Source organism: Onychostoma macrolepis, chromosome 19, assembly GCF_012432095.1.
Source record: "Onychostoma macrolepis isolate SWU-2019 chromosome 19, ASM1243209v1, whole genome shotgun sequence".
NCBI lineage: Eukaryota > Metazoa > Chordata > Actinopteri > Cypriniformes > Cyprinidae > Onychostoma > Onychostoma macrolepis.
The window spans coordinates 549,583-567,423 of NC_081173.1; the positions used below are offsets into that span (position 1 = coordinate 549,583).

At 39.6% G+C, this 17,841-nt stretch overlaps 1 protein-coding gene and 1 non-coding gene across 5 annotated transcripts in view; both read right to left on the reverse strand.

Annotated features, from left to right (window-relative positions):
• The window catches only part of LOC131525450 (NACHT, LRR and PYD domains-containing protein 12-like), a 70,073-nt gene that overhangs the window by 5,266 nt on the left and 46,966 nt on the right, over window positions 1-17,841 (reverse strand). For all 4 annotated transcript variants that reach the window (XM_058753069.1, XM_058753068.1, XM_058753071.1 and 1 more), the window contains 2 exons: window positions 3,373-3,546; window positions 630-803 (listed from right to left, as the gene is read on the reverse strand). In XM_058753069.1, the coding sequence (XP_058609052.1) occupies window positions 630-803; window positions 3,373-3,546 (348 nt within the window). The remainder of the gene's footprint in view (window positions 1-629; window positions 804-3,372; window positions 3,547-17,841) is intronic.
• trnaa-agc (transfer RNA alanine (anticodon AGC)) lies at window positions 1,390-1,464 on the reverse strand. The gene has a single exon. It is a non-coding gene; the product is annotated as a tRNA-Ala (tRNA).

Consider the following 17,841-nt stretch of genomic DNA (forward strand, 5'->3'; position numbering starts at 1 on the left):
CAATCACAGGGGGGGCCCAAGTCAATATGCTTTTCAGGGGGCCCAGAAACTATAGCAGCGTCCCTGGGAGGAATACTCCTGTGCGTGCCTATTTAGCCTTTTCCTTCAGCACCGGAAGGATATGTTCTTTTCAGTGAACATTCAGAAGGTGGGACCCACTTTGAAATGGCTACATTAATTGGTTTAACTGCAGGAGAGTGAAAGTTCAACTATATGCAATGAACAAAGAGGCTAGTATTTTGCTGGCCATCTTGGATGGTACGGTTATGGAGGCCCAGCCACAAAGCCCTAGGCAATTGCCTGCTCTGCCCATAGGTAGCGCCAGCCCCAAAGTAAGTTGATTTACACCAAACATTTGCAACATTACAACAAAAACTCTTTACAGTAACCTGTGTCTGTCATCTTGTTTGCAGCTTGTTTGGTTTATTTAACTGTTAGTTTTACTTTCTTTTGGACGATAGTAATAAATTCAGATCTAAATTGTCCTTTTCAGGTAGACTCCTCACCCCTGCCTTCAACTGCTGACAGGATCTGACGGTTCAAGCAGGAATTTGTTGCTGAACGCCAAAGGAGATACTGTATTGTATGCACTATCTACAAGTGAGTTTTTATGGTAGAGATGATCTTACCTCAATTCCTCCAGTTTACAGTGAGGATTCTCCAGTCCAGCAGAGAGCAGCTTTAATCCTGTATCTCCAAGCTGATTATATGACAGATGTAGTTTTATCAGGTGTGAGGGGTTTGATCTCAGAGCTGAAGCCAGAGCAGCACAACTTTCATCTGCTACACCACAATCCAACAACCTGTAGAGAACAATGACACTCTTCACAACCTCAGATCAACAGAAACTTTGTTATCAAAAAGAAACCAGCAACATATGCTCAAATCACCATGTTAGATGGATCTTGGTCTGTGTCACTGACCGCAAAATTGATTTATAACACACCTGGGTAACACTTTATAATAGCGTTCTGTTATAAGTAATTTATAAGTGATTAGTTAATGATTAACTAATAATTTACAAAACATGACTTTGTTCACAAATGATTATTAAGTAATATGCTAAAGATTTACAAATCTGTGGTAAGTTATCTTAAAAAAATAGCGTATCATGAAATAATCAAACAGATCCTTAGTAAATGGTTAAGTTACTAATTAATATATTATTAATCACTTAAAAATCATTCAAATGATCTGCAAGTGTATACAAGGCATTTACAACACTTTCTGCATCAAAGATCTACGAATGATGAGTAAAACATTTACAACTGATTAATAGTTTACATTTATGCATTTTTACATTTTACATTTATGCATTTAGCAGACGCTTTTATCCAAAGCGACTTACATTGCATTCAAGTTACAGTTTTTACATTTTTTATCAGCTCTTGCTTTCCCTGGGAATCGAACCCATGATCTTGGCGTTGCTAGCGCCATGCTCTACTATTTGAGCTACAGGAAAGCCTACACTTTAGAATAGGGGATGCAGAAAGTGTTGTAAATGCCTTGTATACACTTACAGATAATTTGTAATAGGTAAGAAAAATATACAAATAATGTGTAACACATTTACAAGTAATGAATAGTTTACACTTTAGGGGATGCAGAAACTTTGTAAATGATTTATTAATGTGTTTACACAACAGGTTTTGAATACTTTGTAGTGTGTACTGTAAAGGCTGACTAGTGAGGGTGTAGACAGATGTCTTCTCTGACACACATGGAGTATTTTTAACGCAGTGAAATAATAGTACAATATTGACATTTGAATGATTTTAAAGTGATTAATAATATATTAACTAGTAACTTATTAACCATTTACTAAGGATCTGTTTGATTATTTCATGATATGCTATTTTTTTTAAGTTAACTTACCACAGATTTGTAAATCATTAGCTATTTCTTAATCATTTGTGAACGTATAGTCATGTTTTGTAAATGATTAGTTAATCATCATCTAATCACTTGTAAATTATTTATAACAATCTACAAAACATAGATATAAATATTAACATATCACTTATTAATCATTTATGAACGCATAGTCATGTTTTGAAAATGATTAGTTCATCATTAACTAATTACTTGTAAATTACTTGTAAATGAATTAACAAAACATACACAAATTGTTAGCATATCACTTATTAATCGCTTATGAATGTTTTGTAAATGATTAGTTCATCATTAACTCATCACTTATAACTTACAACTGAACGTTATTATAAAGTGTTACCCACACCTGCAGTCAAGAAGGAAAAATATATTTTTTGGTAACACTTTAGAATAGGGAACACTAATTCACTATTAACTATGACTTTTCCCTCAATAAATTACTAATTTGCTGCTTATTAATAGTTAGTAAGGTAGTTGTTAAGTTTAGGTATTGGGTAGGATTAGGGATGTAGAATAAGGTCATGTAGAATAAGGCATTAATATGTGCTTAATTAGTTCTAATAAATGGCTAATATTCTAGTAATATGCATGCTAATAAGCAACTAGTTAAGAGACCCTAAAATAAAGTGTTACCTATTTTTCTTGTATGTTCATCATTTGTGCAATATCTTTTCTAAATAGTTCAATATGTCATTGAGTTTTTCTGTTATTCTAAGAGATTACGTCTGTGTGAGAGAGAAAGATTATACATAACTGATAAAACAAATTAAAACAGAAAAATAACAGAAAACATATTTTTAAAAATAACAGAATGGGTTATCTTTCAGCTCAAGTCTACCTCACAGTCATTCCGAAAAATCAACTTAAATGGGTGTGGATGGCTGTGAGAAGGAGGGGAGAAAACGGGCATGAGCATCTGTCATCTGTCAGTGACCAATGCCGGCTTGCATTAAACAAGGGTAAGTTGTAGTATTTTTGTGTCTGGTGAAGTTAAATTCCTATTAAATACATTACAGTAAATATCATCTGTTTTTTGTTTTTCTTCCATGTAAAAGATTACATACATGCACTATAAATGCATATATTGGAAAATAATTTAAATAATTATTATTTAATTATTAAATAATTATTAATAATTTAAATTTAATTAACCGGTACAAAGTACCTTCATGACACTGACAATAAAGTTGGACAGTGGTTTAAATTGTTTGTGTGTAGCAACCATTTTTCTAATGAGAGCTACAAGAATCTTCTATGCCAAAGTAAACGCTTCAAACTGAAAAAATATTAATTCTCTTACATCATGAGCAGACGTGATATTAAATTTACAAATTATAATTTGATCACGTTGTTAAAATAGTTTTGCTTGTAATGAATGAAATAATAGTTTCTCCTTAATTTTAATTTTGATGTTACTTTATGAATCATTAAAATTGCAAAATTCACAGTGACTCAGGTGAGAGTCACGTATGGTCTTACCACAGTCCCTCCAGGTTACAATGAGGATTTTCTAGTACAGCAAAGAGCAGCTTCACTTTTGAGTCTCCGAGTTTATTCCCATTTAGATCCAGTTTTCTCAGGTGCGAGGGGTTTGATCTCAGAGCTGAAGCCAGAGCAGCACAACCTTCATCTGTGATACCACACTTACTCAACCTGTAGAGAACAATGACACACTCTTTAGTCTCTCTTTAGCCTATATGTTTTAAAACAGGAATGTTTTCTGATTGTAAGTCTTAAAAATGAATATCTTTACAAATTGTTGTTTAACATCTAACCATATATTTTCTGATGGGTTAGGATGAATCCATTTGTATATTTTGAATCTGACTGGCCAGAAAGTAGTGGCAGCAATGTGGTGCTTCCAGTCCGCCTTGTGGTTTTGGTTTCTGTAGAGTAGTCAATTTAATTCTTGGTGTCTTTTTTTTCCAGCAAAATTTGGCAATAATTGAGCCTATAGATTTTATCTCCTGGGTGGCAAAAGCACTGGCAATAATTCATACGATAATCATCTATGTGAGACAGGTGATCCTGTAAGCGCCCCCACATCACCTCCGTAAACAAAGTGTGAAGATCATCAAATTCTTCTAGAATACTTTGAATTTTTTGGAAGAAGACGCATTGTGAGGAATAAGCCTTGTGTTTACCTCAGAAGAAGAATATGATGCAACGCATGGCTTGATCCAGTGGAGGAGACCATTTCTGATGAGCAAGTAATTTATCCTTACTTATATTAGTGTTATTGTGGCATAAACTACACAATTTACTAATTGGACATTTCCCAAACTATAATTCCAGACTAAAATGTGTGAAATCGAGTGCAACATTTTGAAATATGATAGGCAACCTTTCATCACCTCTAAATGTTGTACGATGCGAGGATGTTTTTATACTCTATATACTATAAAATAATACAATCTAAAAGTAAGCTTATATGAAGTAAGACAGGCATGAGTGTTTGCACTGTAACATGATGAATGTTAGAGTCTAAGAATGCTTAGACCAATGTTTACTGTGAAATACTCTGTTTGCAAATATCTGAATGAATGAATAAATGATGCATTTATATAGCACTTTGTGCATTACTGTACACCCAAAGCGCTTTACAATCATGTGTGTGTGTGTGTGTGTTTGTGTGGGGGGGGGTCTCTCCGCAACCACCACCAGTGTGCAGCATCCACTTGGATAATGTGACAGCCACAGTACAACGGCGCCAGTGCGCTCACCACACACCAGCTGCAGGTGGAGAGGAGAGATAGAATCAATTCAGTGGATGGGGATTATTAGGAGGCCAAGATTGACAAGGGCCAGTGGCGGCAATTTGGCCAGGAAATCTGCTCAAATGTAGACGTTTATAACCTCCTTAACAATAATAATTTAGTTTCTCAGATATAAAAATATGTTTTTGTACTGTATGATAATACATACAAAGCATGTGTGCATCTATTACTACAAAATCTTTTTTTTGTTTGTTTTTGCCATGAGTGCCATATTAGTGATTGTTAATGTAATAATATAGTTGCTCCTCATATCAACATGCTCACTGATTTATGCATGCATTTATTTTAGGGCTGCCAAAATAACGCGTTAACTTAATTAGTTATGAAAAAATAACATGATTCAAATATTTTAACACAGTTAATGCACTGGCCCCGCCCCCAGACCTGTACATCATCTTACATTTCAGTTGACTGTTGACAAATATGATGCAGGGCAACAACTCCGTAAATGCAGTTATGCCATAAAATTCAAGATATTGGTGCAGAAATGCTGCTGTATAAATTTTTGCCTCATATTTATATCATACGATATCACACGAGCAGGGAGAGCAGTAACCTATTACATGAGAGCTGATTTTGTCACAGATTTTATACAACAGTTCAGCGAGGGGTAGCAAACACGTAGACCAAATAATAGCAGACAAAGAAACAAAGATGAACACAAGCTTTATATACTAAACGTAATCAAGAGGAAACAGAAACAGGTGTGGAGCTAATTAACTAATCAGGGGAACTAAGGAAACTAGGTCAAACTGTAACATTTCGCTCCCTTCCCGGAACAAACGAAGGACAAAAGCAGTCTAACAGAGGAGGGAGGGTGGGGGTTCTGGAGGTGGGTGTGGAGCAGGAGGGGGGCAGGTAACGGGAAGGGGGCACAGTTCATAGGGCCAGGGTGGAGTAGATGGAGGAAGGAGCCAGGGAGGAGCCCGGAGCAGGAGGAGCCAGGTGGCAATCCAGAGGTCAGCCAGGATGGCGGCCCACGGTGGAGTTGACGGCGGGAGGAGCCATGGTGGAGAAGGGCCTGACGACACCAGGGGACTGACTGACGGAGACTGAGCTGCTGGAGGTCGAGACCCAGGTGGAACTGAGCAGACTGGTAGTGGTTGAGGAGAGACCCCCCACATGATTGTAAAGCGCTTTGGGTGTATTGCAATACACAATAAAGCGCTATATAAAAATGCCTCATTCATTCATTCATTCAGACAGAGAGGGATCAAACTGAGGATCCGGAGGGCCAAGGCAGAACTGAAGGCTCAGGCGACTGAGGCGAGGATCCGGAAGACCGCAGTGGAGATGGTGCGACTGAGGCTGAAGGTGGAGCTGGAGGAAGGAGGAGCCTGACAGAGCCAGAGGGATGGAGTGAAGAAGCAAAGCCAGAGGAATGGAGTCGAGGAGGCGGATAGTCAACGACTGACCAAGGCAGGGCCGGAGGGACGAGGGAGCCTGGTGGAGCCAGTGGGATGACGAGCCATGGTGGAGATGAAGGAGCTAGGAGCCGAGGTGGAGCCGATGGGTCGGAGGACCGAAGTGTAGTCCAAGGCTTGAAGGCTGGAAGTGGAGACAGGGATCCGCATGTCTGGGCGGAGCTGGAGACTGGAAGTCCTGAGGCGGCGGAACAGAGTGCATGGCAAGCGCTGACTGAGGGTGAGCTGAGGGACTGACAGGCATCAGTGGAGATGGAAGTGAGGAACTAGCTGGTTTGAGAGGAGAGGTTGGGAGGGAACACAGGAGGACATGAACTGGACGGAACCAGCGGAGACGCAGGAGATTCAGGCTCAGGCTCTGTGGCGATGATGGGCTCAGTCACAGCGGGCTCAGGCTCTCCGTCTGCAGTGGGCTCAGGCAGTAGCCCCGTGTAGTGGGGTGACGGCTGGGTGGTCTCTGGTTCGGGAGTGGGGCTGGAGATATCCTCCTCTGAGGGGCAGACAGAAAAATACAGTCCATTATTCTCCAGCACCCACTCCACACAAGCGGCGAAATCCTCCTTGGGACCGTTCGCTGGCAGGCGTGCCTTACACCGCTTACTCAAGCTGGAGATGTAGAAGGCATGAAGCGGCGGTCGGGAAGTGGGTAAGGCACGCCAGATCGAGAAAGTCCCTGGTATGGTCCTCCAGCGAACGGTCCATCTGCTCCAGGCACAGGAGTTCGACGGCGGGCAGATTCATACCAGGAGAGGACCAAGAAAAAATAAACAGAAAGTAACAGAAAAGCTATTCTGTTACGTGTTGATACTAATAAAGAGCACGACGAAGAAGTATCCACAAAACAGAGTCTTTTAATGAGAATTCACACAAGAAACAGAAATAATCCAGGAGCAAGGGTAGCAAACACGTAGATCAAATAATAGCAGACAAAGAAACAAAGATGAACACAGGCTTTATATACTAAACGTAATCAAGGAAAAACAGAAACGGGTGTGGAGCTAATTAACTAATCAGGGGAACTAAGGAAACTAGGTCAAACTGTAACATTTCGCTCCTTCCCGGAACAAACGAAGGACAAAAGCAGTCTAACAGAGGAGGGAGGGTGGGGTTCTGGAGGTGGGTGTGGAGCAGGAGGGGCAGGTAACGGGAAGGGGCACAGTTCATAGGGCCAGGGTGGAGTAGATGGAGGAAGGAGCCAGGAGGAGCCGGAGCAGGAGGAGCCAGGTGGCAATCCAGAGGTCAGCCAGGATGGCGGCCCACGGTGGAGTTGACGGCGGGAGGAGCCATGGTGGAGAAGGGCCTGGCGACACCAGGGACTGACTGACGGAGACTGAGCTGCTGGAGGTCGAGACCCAGGTGGAACTGAGCAGACTGGTAGTGGTTGAGGAGAGACCCCCCACATGATTGTAAAGCGCTTTGGGTGTATTGCAATACACAATAAAGCGCTATATAAAAATGCCTCATTCATTCATTCATTCAGACAGAGAGGGATCAAACTGAGGATCCGGAGGGCCAAGGCAGAACTGAAGGCTCAGGCGACTGAGGCGAGGATCCGGAAGACCGCAGTGGAGATGGTGCGACTGAGGCTGAAGGTGGAGCTGGAGGGAAGGAGGAGCCTGACAGAGCCAGAGGGATGGAGTGAAGAAGCAAAGCCAGAGGAATGGAGTCCCGAGGAGGCGGATAGTCAACGACTGACCAAGGCAGGGCCGGAGGGACGAGGGAGCCTGGTGGAGCCAGTGGGATGACGAGCCATGGTGGAGATGAAGGAGCTAGGAGCCGAGGTGGAGCCGATGGGTCGGAGGACCGAAGTGTAGTCCAAGGCTTGAAGGCTGGAAGTGGAGACAGGGGATCCGCATGTCTGGGCGGAGCTGGAGACTGGAAGTCCTGAGGCGGCGGAACAGAGTGCATGGCAAGCGCTGACTGAGGGTGAGCTGAGGGACTGACAGGCATCAGTGGAGATGGAAGTGAGGAACTAGCTGGTTTGAGAGGAGAGGTTGGGAGGGAACACAGGAGGACATGAACTGGACGGAACCAGCGGAGACGCAGGAGATTCAGGCTCAGGCTCTGTGGCGATGATGGGCTCAGTCACAGCGGGCTCAGGCTCTCCGTCTGCAGTGGGCTCAGGCAGTAGCCCCGTGTAGTGGGGTGACGGCTGGGTGGTCTCTGGTTCGGGAGTGGGGCTGGAGATATCCTCCTCTGAGGGGCAGACAGAAAAATACAGTCCATTATTCTCCAGCACCCACTCCACACAAGCGGCGAAATCCTCCTTGGGACCGTTCGCTGGCAGGCGTGCCTTACACCGCTTACTCAAGCTGGAGATGTAGAAGACGCAGAGCGAGCGGTCGGGGAAGTGGGTAAGGCACGCCAGATCGAGAAAGTCCCTGGTATGGTCCTCCAGCGAACGGTCCATCTGCTCCAGGCACAGGAGTTCGACGGCGGGCAGATTCATACCAGGAGAGGACCAAGAAAAAAAAATAAACAGAAAGTAACAGAAAAGCTATTCTGTTACGTGTTGATACTAATAAAGAGCACGACGAAGAAGTATCCACAAAACAGAGTCTTTTAATGAGAATTCACACAAGAAACAGAAATAATCCAGGAGCAAGGGGTAGCAAACACGTAGATCAAATAATAGCAGACAAAGAAACAAAGATGAACACAGGCTTTATATACTAAACGTAATCAAGGAAAAACAGAAACGGGTGTGGAGCTAATGAACTAATCAGGGGAACTAAGGAAACTAGGTCAAACTGTAACTGTAAATGTTGTTTCAAACCTTTCTTTTGTGGAACATAAAAGAAGGTGTTTTGAAGACTGTTGACCAAAAGCTGACTTTCATTGTATGAAAAAAAAATATATATATATATTTTATGTTCCATAGTTTACGTTACGCCGTTGTAGCCTAAATGTTTGTGTAATACATTTTATGTTAAATCAAATAAAAGATTTCTTTCTAAAGCTAAATTGTGTAATGTTTACTAGATACCTTTTTTTTTGTTGGTATTTTTAAAATTTATTTTGCGATTAATTAGATTAATTAATCGACATGTAATTAATTTGATTAAAAATCTGAATCGACTGACAGCCCTAATTTATTTATTTATTTTTAGAGACCAGACACCTGCAGCACAGATAAGTCCTGCTGATTTTTTAATGAGTCTTTTCAAACAGTTTTTTCTTTGAGAGCTCTGCACCAACATCAGATGTTCAGCTACACTGGGCTGAAGTTCTACATGAATATGGTAAAATAAGCTCCATAACTATTGATGATGGGTTGTTGTTTTTCTTGAATCCATGGAAAGAAGCATGAAACACTCTGGAAATACCAGGTATGGTTTACTTGTTTCAACAGTTGAACAGTATCTATTTTCTCTAAATGGCACAAAGGTGCGTGACTGTTCAAGTCTCTGTGTTTAGATCAGTGTGCTCAATAATGTGTCCTTGACCGTCATTATGTATATGTTGATTACACTGTGTTAAACAGCCCCTCCTAACTTTAGTTTTACAAGTGTCTGCAGGACTGTTAGGAGAGGTGGAGGTGTAGCTGCTCTATTTAAAGATGTCTATCAATGCAAGCAAGTGTCATTTGGTCAGTATTTGTCTTTTGAATACCAAGGTATTGTGCTGAAAGGTGCTCCACACATTATTTATCATTATTTACAGGCCTCCAAAATACTCTCCAGCCATCAATGATTTTGATCAATGTTATCAATGATTTCCTCAGAGTTTGACTGTTTTGCTATTGCAGGGGATTTTAATATTCACATAGATAATGCAGAAATCAAAACTACAAAAGAAATTATAACTGTTTTAAACACTTTTGACCTGATTCAGCATGTGCTTGGACCCACACACAATCGTGGACACACTCTAGATTTACTAATCAGTAGAGGTCTGAACATCTGATCACTTCTGTATTTTCTTTGATATATTGATCTCTGTTACCACTGAATCTAGATCTGTCTCTGTCAGAAAGAGATGCATTAACGAGAACACTAGTGCGCTATTTATGAAGGCTATATCTTTAACACCAAGCATTTCTGCAGATCTTCTCCTGGATTCATTTAACTCAAAAGTTAAAATGTTATTGATGATATTGCTCCAGTAAAGGTCAGCAAAAAGACAAAAATCATCTTGGAGAAAATCAACAGCAGTTCAGAGTATGAAAAGACAATGCAGAAAAGCTGAGAGGATGTGGCGGAAGATGAAACTTGAAATTCACTATAGCATCTTTAAAGACAGCCTCACTTCTTTATGGGAAGTTTCCAAACTCCCTGAAAGCTACAGTTGTTAAGCCCCTTCTGAAAAAGCGCAATCTTGATAACACCATGTTGATCAACTATAGACCAATATCAAATCTTCCTTTCATATGTAAGATTATTGAAAAGGTAGTTTTTAATCAGCTGAACAACTACTTAAACTCAAATGGATACCTGGACAATTTTCAATCTGGTTTCCGAGCACATCATAGCACAGAGACTCGGACTGGAGCCGTATAAAGTACTCTCGATTCTGTAGTGGCTTCGACTGTAAGAGAAGCGATACTCTGTACTGACCCCAGCACTCCGTGATCTACATTTGGGATATACAAACGACCAACGATACTGTAAAAGAGCTAAAAGCAGAAGTTGAAAACAGACACGTGACCAGGTCGATTCTGTTCAAGCAGCTGCACGTGAGGATAAGAGGACAGTCACAAAATTAAGAAATCAGCTGGAGCAACTCACTGAAAAAATTACGAACATTGAAGATAGGACGTGTGACTAGTGGGGTTGCCGGAGGGGGCGTAAGGCTCCGATGCAGCTGTCTTCATCAGAACTAATCTTTCCAAGTGGATCCCTTCCCTGAAAGGCCGTGACATCGAGATTGACCGGGCCCATCGTGTGTATGACGGAAGGAAAAACTCTGATCGGCCGCATACTCTCATCTTCCGTGTACTAAGATGGCATGACAGATCGGCGATCCTGAAAGGTACTCAGCAGGCATATCTGGTGAAATATACGCAAGACAATGTCACGCTACTATTTTTTCCCGACTTTAGTCCAGCCACAACTAGCCCAAGAAAAAGAGCTTTAATCCAGTCTTGAAGATGACAGCACTTGGTCTCCAGCGTTTCTTTGGGATGCGGATGATGGTGGAGCGTTTGAAGCAGGAAGGGACTTCGCACAGCTCCAATGATCTGTTGAAGATCTGTGTGAAGATGGGGGCCAGCTGGTCAGCACAGGATTTCAGACAGGCTGGTGTAACACAATCTGGGCCTGGTGCTTTCTTTCTCTTCTGCTTCCTGAAGATCTGACGCACATCATCTTCACTGATCTGAAGTGCAGGAGTGGGGGAGAGGGGATTGCAGGAGGTGTTAATGGATCCATGGAGAGAAGGTCAGAATGGGAGTGGGGTGTGAGACTTTTTTCAAACCTGTAATAAAATTCATTCAAATCGTCGGCCAGTTGTTGATTCACCACAGTGCGGTGTCACACAGATGGTGTCTTGTAGTTGGTGATGTCTTTCAGATCTTTCCACACTGATGCAGGGTCGCTGGCAGAAAACTGATTTCTCAGCTTTTCAGAATAGTTTCTCTTTGCCACTCTGATCTCCTTTGTCAGTGTGTTTTTGGCCCGTTTATACAAGACTCTGTCCTAGGGCTGCACGATTAATCGAATGCGAATGCTTTCAGATGGAGCAGCATTTACTACACAGAGCTGTAGTTCAATGAAAAACTACACAAAATTGCATTCATAATTGCAGAAATCAAAGATATCGCTCTGCGATTATGAAAGTTGTTTGTGTAGCTGGTCAGTAAACTATGTCTCTGTGTAGTAAATGCTGCTCCTTCTGAAAGCACATGAAAATGCCACATTTAATAAAATGCTTTTACTCCAAACTCACTTCATAACGTCAGTCGAGTGTTTGAAATAAATCCTTCTGTGAGATGATGTGGCTTCTTAAACAGAATAATTAAGGCACGGAATATTTCATAGTATTCTAAGCAGTGATAAAAGCTCTCGATTAGCATTGCATTATTATATACTTTATTATAATAAAAATTATAATAAGACAAACTCAGATGAACCACATATTGTCGTAGTCATGTGTTTATTAGTCACATTGAATCAATGAAAGCAGTTAAATCTTTTCCTGGATTTCCTAGATTTCTTCTGCGGGGTGGTATTTGGAGTTTCTGCGTGAGAGTGCCCTCTGGCCTCCAGATGGAGATTTACTACTGATCACAGAACCGTGCTTCACTGAACGATACGCATGACAATCGCAGCTTCTGCCTAATTGCGATTTATCACCTTTACGATTTAATTTCGATTAATTATGCAGCCCTACTGTAAGAGGATCCTCACTCCTGTAAGAATCTTCTTTGGCCTGACAGAGCTGTCTGAGTTTTGCAGTGAACCACAGTTTGTCATTGTTGTAAGTCAAATGAGTCCTGTCAGGAATGCACATATTCTCACAGAAACTGATATATGATATTGCAGAATCTGTGAGCTCATCAAGATCGTTGGCAGCAGCTTCAAAAACACTCCAATCAGTGCAGTCGAACCAGGCTTGTAAATCTCACTCTGCTTCATTAGTCCATCTTTTTACAGTCCTTATTAAAGATTTAGCTGATTTCAGCTGATTTCTCCCTGTAGGTCGGCATCAGATGAATCAAACAGTGATCAGAGAGCCCCAAAACTGCCCGTGGGACAGTGATATGCATCCTTTATTGTGGTGTAACAGTTCTCCAATACATGTGACCCATGCTAGCAAAATGAGTTGGAATGCACACGGGTTAATTTTGAGCTACAGACAAAAAAAGTGAAAAATGTTGATTTTGGTCGAATTTCAGGTTTTCACAAAAATGATTTCATTAAGCCCTCGTCTACCAATCTCAATGCTCCAAATAGTAATTAAACATCTAAAATTATCTATATTTCTATGTTTTCTGAGAGGAGTACCTTTTTCTCTGCTCGCTTCTTGCGCTACCACTGACTGACATATGAATTGCGCACATAATGGCGCTTCCGCCATTGAAGTATACTATTCACGCAAACAATCTTTTGTCTTCAATTTCAAATCTGAAGAAGATACCATGAAAAATTTGATTTTTAACTATATCTAGCCACGCCCCAATACATTTGGTAAATAAAGAAAATTTACCAAATGTATTGAGTTCTACAAATTATTTTAGTCATTATACATACCACTGCATGTTTTTCAATTATAAAATTATTATAGACAGATTATTCTTATTGTATTTTTTTAGTGGTCAATTAAATAACTTATATGATGTCTAAGATTCTGAGTAATAAAAAGAAAGAGAAAAAAAAATTGCTCGCGTACATACTCTGATTGCCAGCCATACACTGATATTGCCAGACATTCACACTGATTGTTGGTAATAGCCAGTAATCACACGCTGATGTGCGGTAATACAGATGATAATCATACAGATATGGGCCATATAGTCCATAATAGCCGATCCATATTCATACTGATAGCTGCCATTCAGAGTAATCACACGCTGATTATCAGCAGTGTTGGGCATGTTACTTAAAAAAATTAATTAGTTATAGTTACTAGTTACTTCTCACAAATAGTAACTGAGTAAGTGACTCAGTTACATCATTATAAAAGTAACTAATTACCACGGAAAGTAACTATTGTGTTACTTAAAAAAAAAAAAAAGTTCAAATATGTCAAATAACTTGGATGCCCCCAATATTAAATTTATGTTAAATGAAGGAAATGGACACTAAATAGAATAAATTATTATTACAATACATTGTACACTAATCTACACTATTTTAATGTTACTGTGGGACAATGTGAGAGACACCCATCAAATTCAATATATTATTGTAAATATTATCAACCCTCTATGGGCACCTTGGCAATAGAATTGTCTTTGGCTAGTAAATTTTTACCATTGGCTAGTTTACTCACCAGACTAATATTAATTATCTGATATACTATTTTATATCATATACAGTCTGTGTATATATATATATATATATATTATATCTTATGTTTGTAAAATGGAAATTTTTTTTTAAGTATCTGACACAGCATCAGTCAGTCAAGCATCATAATATGATATTATGATAATTTAGCATTGTATGATATAACTTTAGTAATTATAATAACCATGTATGTATGCATTTTTGTCATGTTGACTGAACTTAGGACTGGTGGTGGTGCTTAAGATATTGTTTGTCATTTAGTGTTTCTATAAAAAAGGGGGGAAAACTAAAAATAATAGGCTAATGATAAGATAACAAAACTACTACGAATTCTACTACTAATAACAATATAAAACACACTAAGGATTAATGAGCTGCTGGGTTCATGAATATTAATCACGTTGTCTGCGTTCGCTCAAATTGATTTGCTGAAATCAAAACAGGGACGATAATAGGTGAGCGCCAGCCAATGAGAGTGTCGTTTGCGCATTAGTTCCGCCCACTACAAGAGAACCCGGCAGTTCTTAAAAGCTGAAGAATTCCAAAGGAACTCCGTTATTTTGACAGGAAAATATAACAAAGAATATTGTTTACATGTAGCGCATCACTTCTGCATGTCTCTTTCTATGTGTGTGAGAGACAAAGCAACAGCGAGGTGTCCTCCTTCACACTAGAGTTTATGGTACGTCAAATACAGGTACACTGCGCATCCATTCAGATGAACTGAAAAATAAAATTATAGTAATATTATAATAAATTATAGTAACGCCGCATTTTATTGTAACGGTAACGGCGTTGTAACGGGGGAAACAGTAATTCGTTTGATTACTCGTTACTGAAAAAAATAATGCCGTTAGTAACGCCATTTATTTATAACGCCGTTATTCCCATCATTGATTATCAGCCACACAGATGCTAATCATACAGGTACAGCCACATTACCCACAAAACACAAACACACATATATGAAAAAAAAAAAAGAAAAAAAAAAAAGTTTATTTTGTCCAAAAAGCCGATCGCTAAGTTCCGCCCCCATAAGATGACAGGTGCGTCACAGCCGTCACGAGAGAGCGCCAAATTCAAATATACAATTTTCCCCCTTTATTTGGATGGTCTCATTCTGTGTGTAACACTGTATACTACAAAACCATGTGTTTTTTTACAACGAAACGATATATATATATATATATTAGTGCTGTCAATCGATTAAATTTTTTTAATCGTGTTAATCGCAGTCGTGGACTGTGATTAATCATGATTAATCACAAATTTAAAATACTAGGATTTACCTGTAAATGTGTTGAAAAAGAAATGCATGACAAACTAGTTTAAGGAAACAGAACCTTTCACACTTCCGCGAGGTATGAGACATAATCCTTATTATTCTTTTATCATTACTCTTTTGTTTTTATTCAGCCATTATCAGCCTTTAAACTGGCAATAAAACGTTTACCAAGCCACATCACTTCAGTCCCAGTATACATTTACCCAACTATTATCAAAAGTATTTCTAAATAAATACAACAAACATTTCTTGCGTCCTTACATGAAGTACTATGACAAAATGCATTATAAAGAATAATTGGACCTGTTCTGCAGCTGCATTAGAGCTAACATTAGCATCATGCTACATAAGACAGTTTATGAGATTAATAATACACTTTTACTCAGAACTCACTTCAAACCACCATCGAGTGTTTGTAATAACTTCCTTTAACGATCACGTGTGGAATTTGGTCGTTTACTGTTGTTAAAATATGCTATAGCCTTTTATATCACTGCACAAAATAGCATTTCAGATGTACACATTCATTCAAAAAAAAAAAATCACATACGAATATCCTATCGTAATCGTGTGTTTATTATCTTATATAATCTATAGTGGCTGTTGTCAAGTTTATTTCTGCTGTGTAAAAGACATGCATGCTCTGCTGAAACTCACGTTGTTTGATGTTACAACTGCCTCTCCGTTCTTAAATTGCCAGGTATACATTCCAAGTATAATACACATTCCGAGTATAATATTATTTGTCTATATACACTTTGGGTGGCCGCGGTACATTACAAAAGTAGCCCAAAAAACCGCAAACCACGGCTCTGTAATTTTTCCCGCGACTGTATTTTCAAAATAGCCCACTTGTGTCGTTACCCTGGCAACACTGGTTCGCTGTACCCTCATCACACAATGATAGATAACCTTCCGCGCTGCGATGACGGGAAGAAGTTGGGGTCAAACCTTATCAAACGATTAATTTGCTATATATATATAGTTCTATTTGTGTTTTAAAGTTATTTATAATAAGTCATGTGAAGTGTACTGTTAAGGCTCATTTTAGATAATAAAGTTTGTTAAATTGTTAAATACCCTGCCTCCATTACATATTTTGTGACATCATTATAAGTGTTTGATCACCACATGAGTTATTATTGCTAAAAATATGTTTATGTACAGTGCCGTGAAAAGGTTTTTGCCCCCTTCCTGTTTTTTTTTTGTTTGTTTTTTTTAAATTGCATATTTGTCACACTTGAATGATTTAGATTATCAAACAAATTTTGATATTACACAAAGGTAACCCGAGTAAATACAAAATGCAGTTTTGAAATAATGATTTCATTTATTAAGGGAAAAAAAGCTGTCCAAACCTGCCTGGCACTACGTGAGAAAGTAATTGCCCCTTAAATCTAATAACTGGTTGTGCCACCCTTTGCAGTAGCAAATGCAATCAAGAATTTCGTGATAACTGGCAATGAGTCTTTCACATCACTGTGGAGGAATTTTGGTCCACTCTTCTTTGCAGAATTGTTTTAATTCAGCAACATTGGAGGGTTTTCAAGCATGAATAGACTGTTTAAGGTCATGCCACAGCATCTCAATTGGATTTAAGTCCAGACTTTGACTTGGTCACTCCAAAACCTTATTTTTGTTTTTCTTGAGCCATTCAGAGGTGGACTTGCTGGTGTGTGTGGGATCATTTTCCTGCTGCATAATCCAAGTGTACTTGAGCTTGAGGTCACAAACTGACGTCTGGACATTCTCCTTCAGGATTTTCTGATAGAGTGCAGAATTTGTGGTTCCATCAATTATGGCAAGTCATCCAGGTCCTGAAGCTTCAAAGCAGCCCCACACCATCACATTACCACCACCATGTTTGACTGTTGGTATGATGTTCTTTTTATGCTGTGTTGGTTTTAAGCCAGATGTAACGGGACACACACCTTCCAAAAAGTTCAACTTTTGTCTCATTAGTCCACAGAAACATATCTAAATTGCGACCTATGCTCTCAACGTCAAATGCAGAAATATTAATTCATGCGTTTATGACCTCAAGTTTAGACTATTGTAATGCTTTATTGGGTGGTTGTTCTGCACGCTTGATCAACAAACTACAGTTAGTCCAAAACGCAGCAGCTAGAGTCCTTACTAGAACCAGGAAATATGACCATATTAGCCCGGTTCTGTCAACACTGCACTGGCTCCCTATCAAACATCGGATAGATTTTAAAATCTTGTTAATTACTTATAAAGCCCTGAATGGTTTAGCTCCTCAGTACTTGAGCGAGCTCTTGTCACATTATAGTCCTCCACGACCGCAGCGTTTTCGAAACTCTGGCCGTTTGATAATACCTAGAATATCAAAATCTACTGCGGGCGGCAGATCCTTTTCCTATTTAGCACCCAAACTCTGGAACAATCTACCTAACACTGTTCGGGAGGCAGACACACTCTGTCAGTTTAAATCTAGATTAAAGACCCATCTCTTTAGCCTGGCTTACACATAACACACTAATACGCTTCTA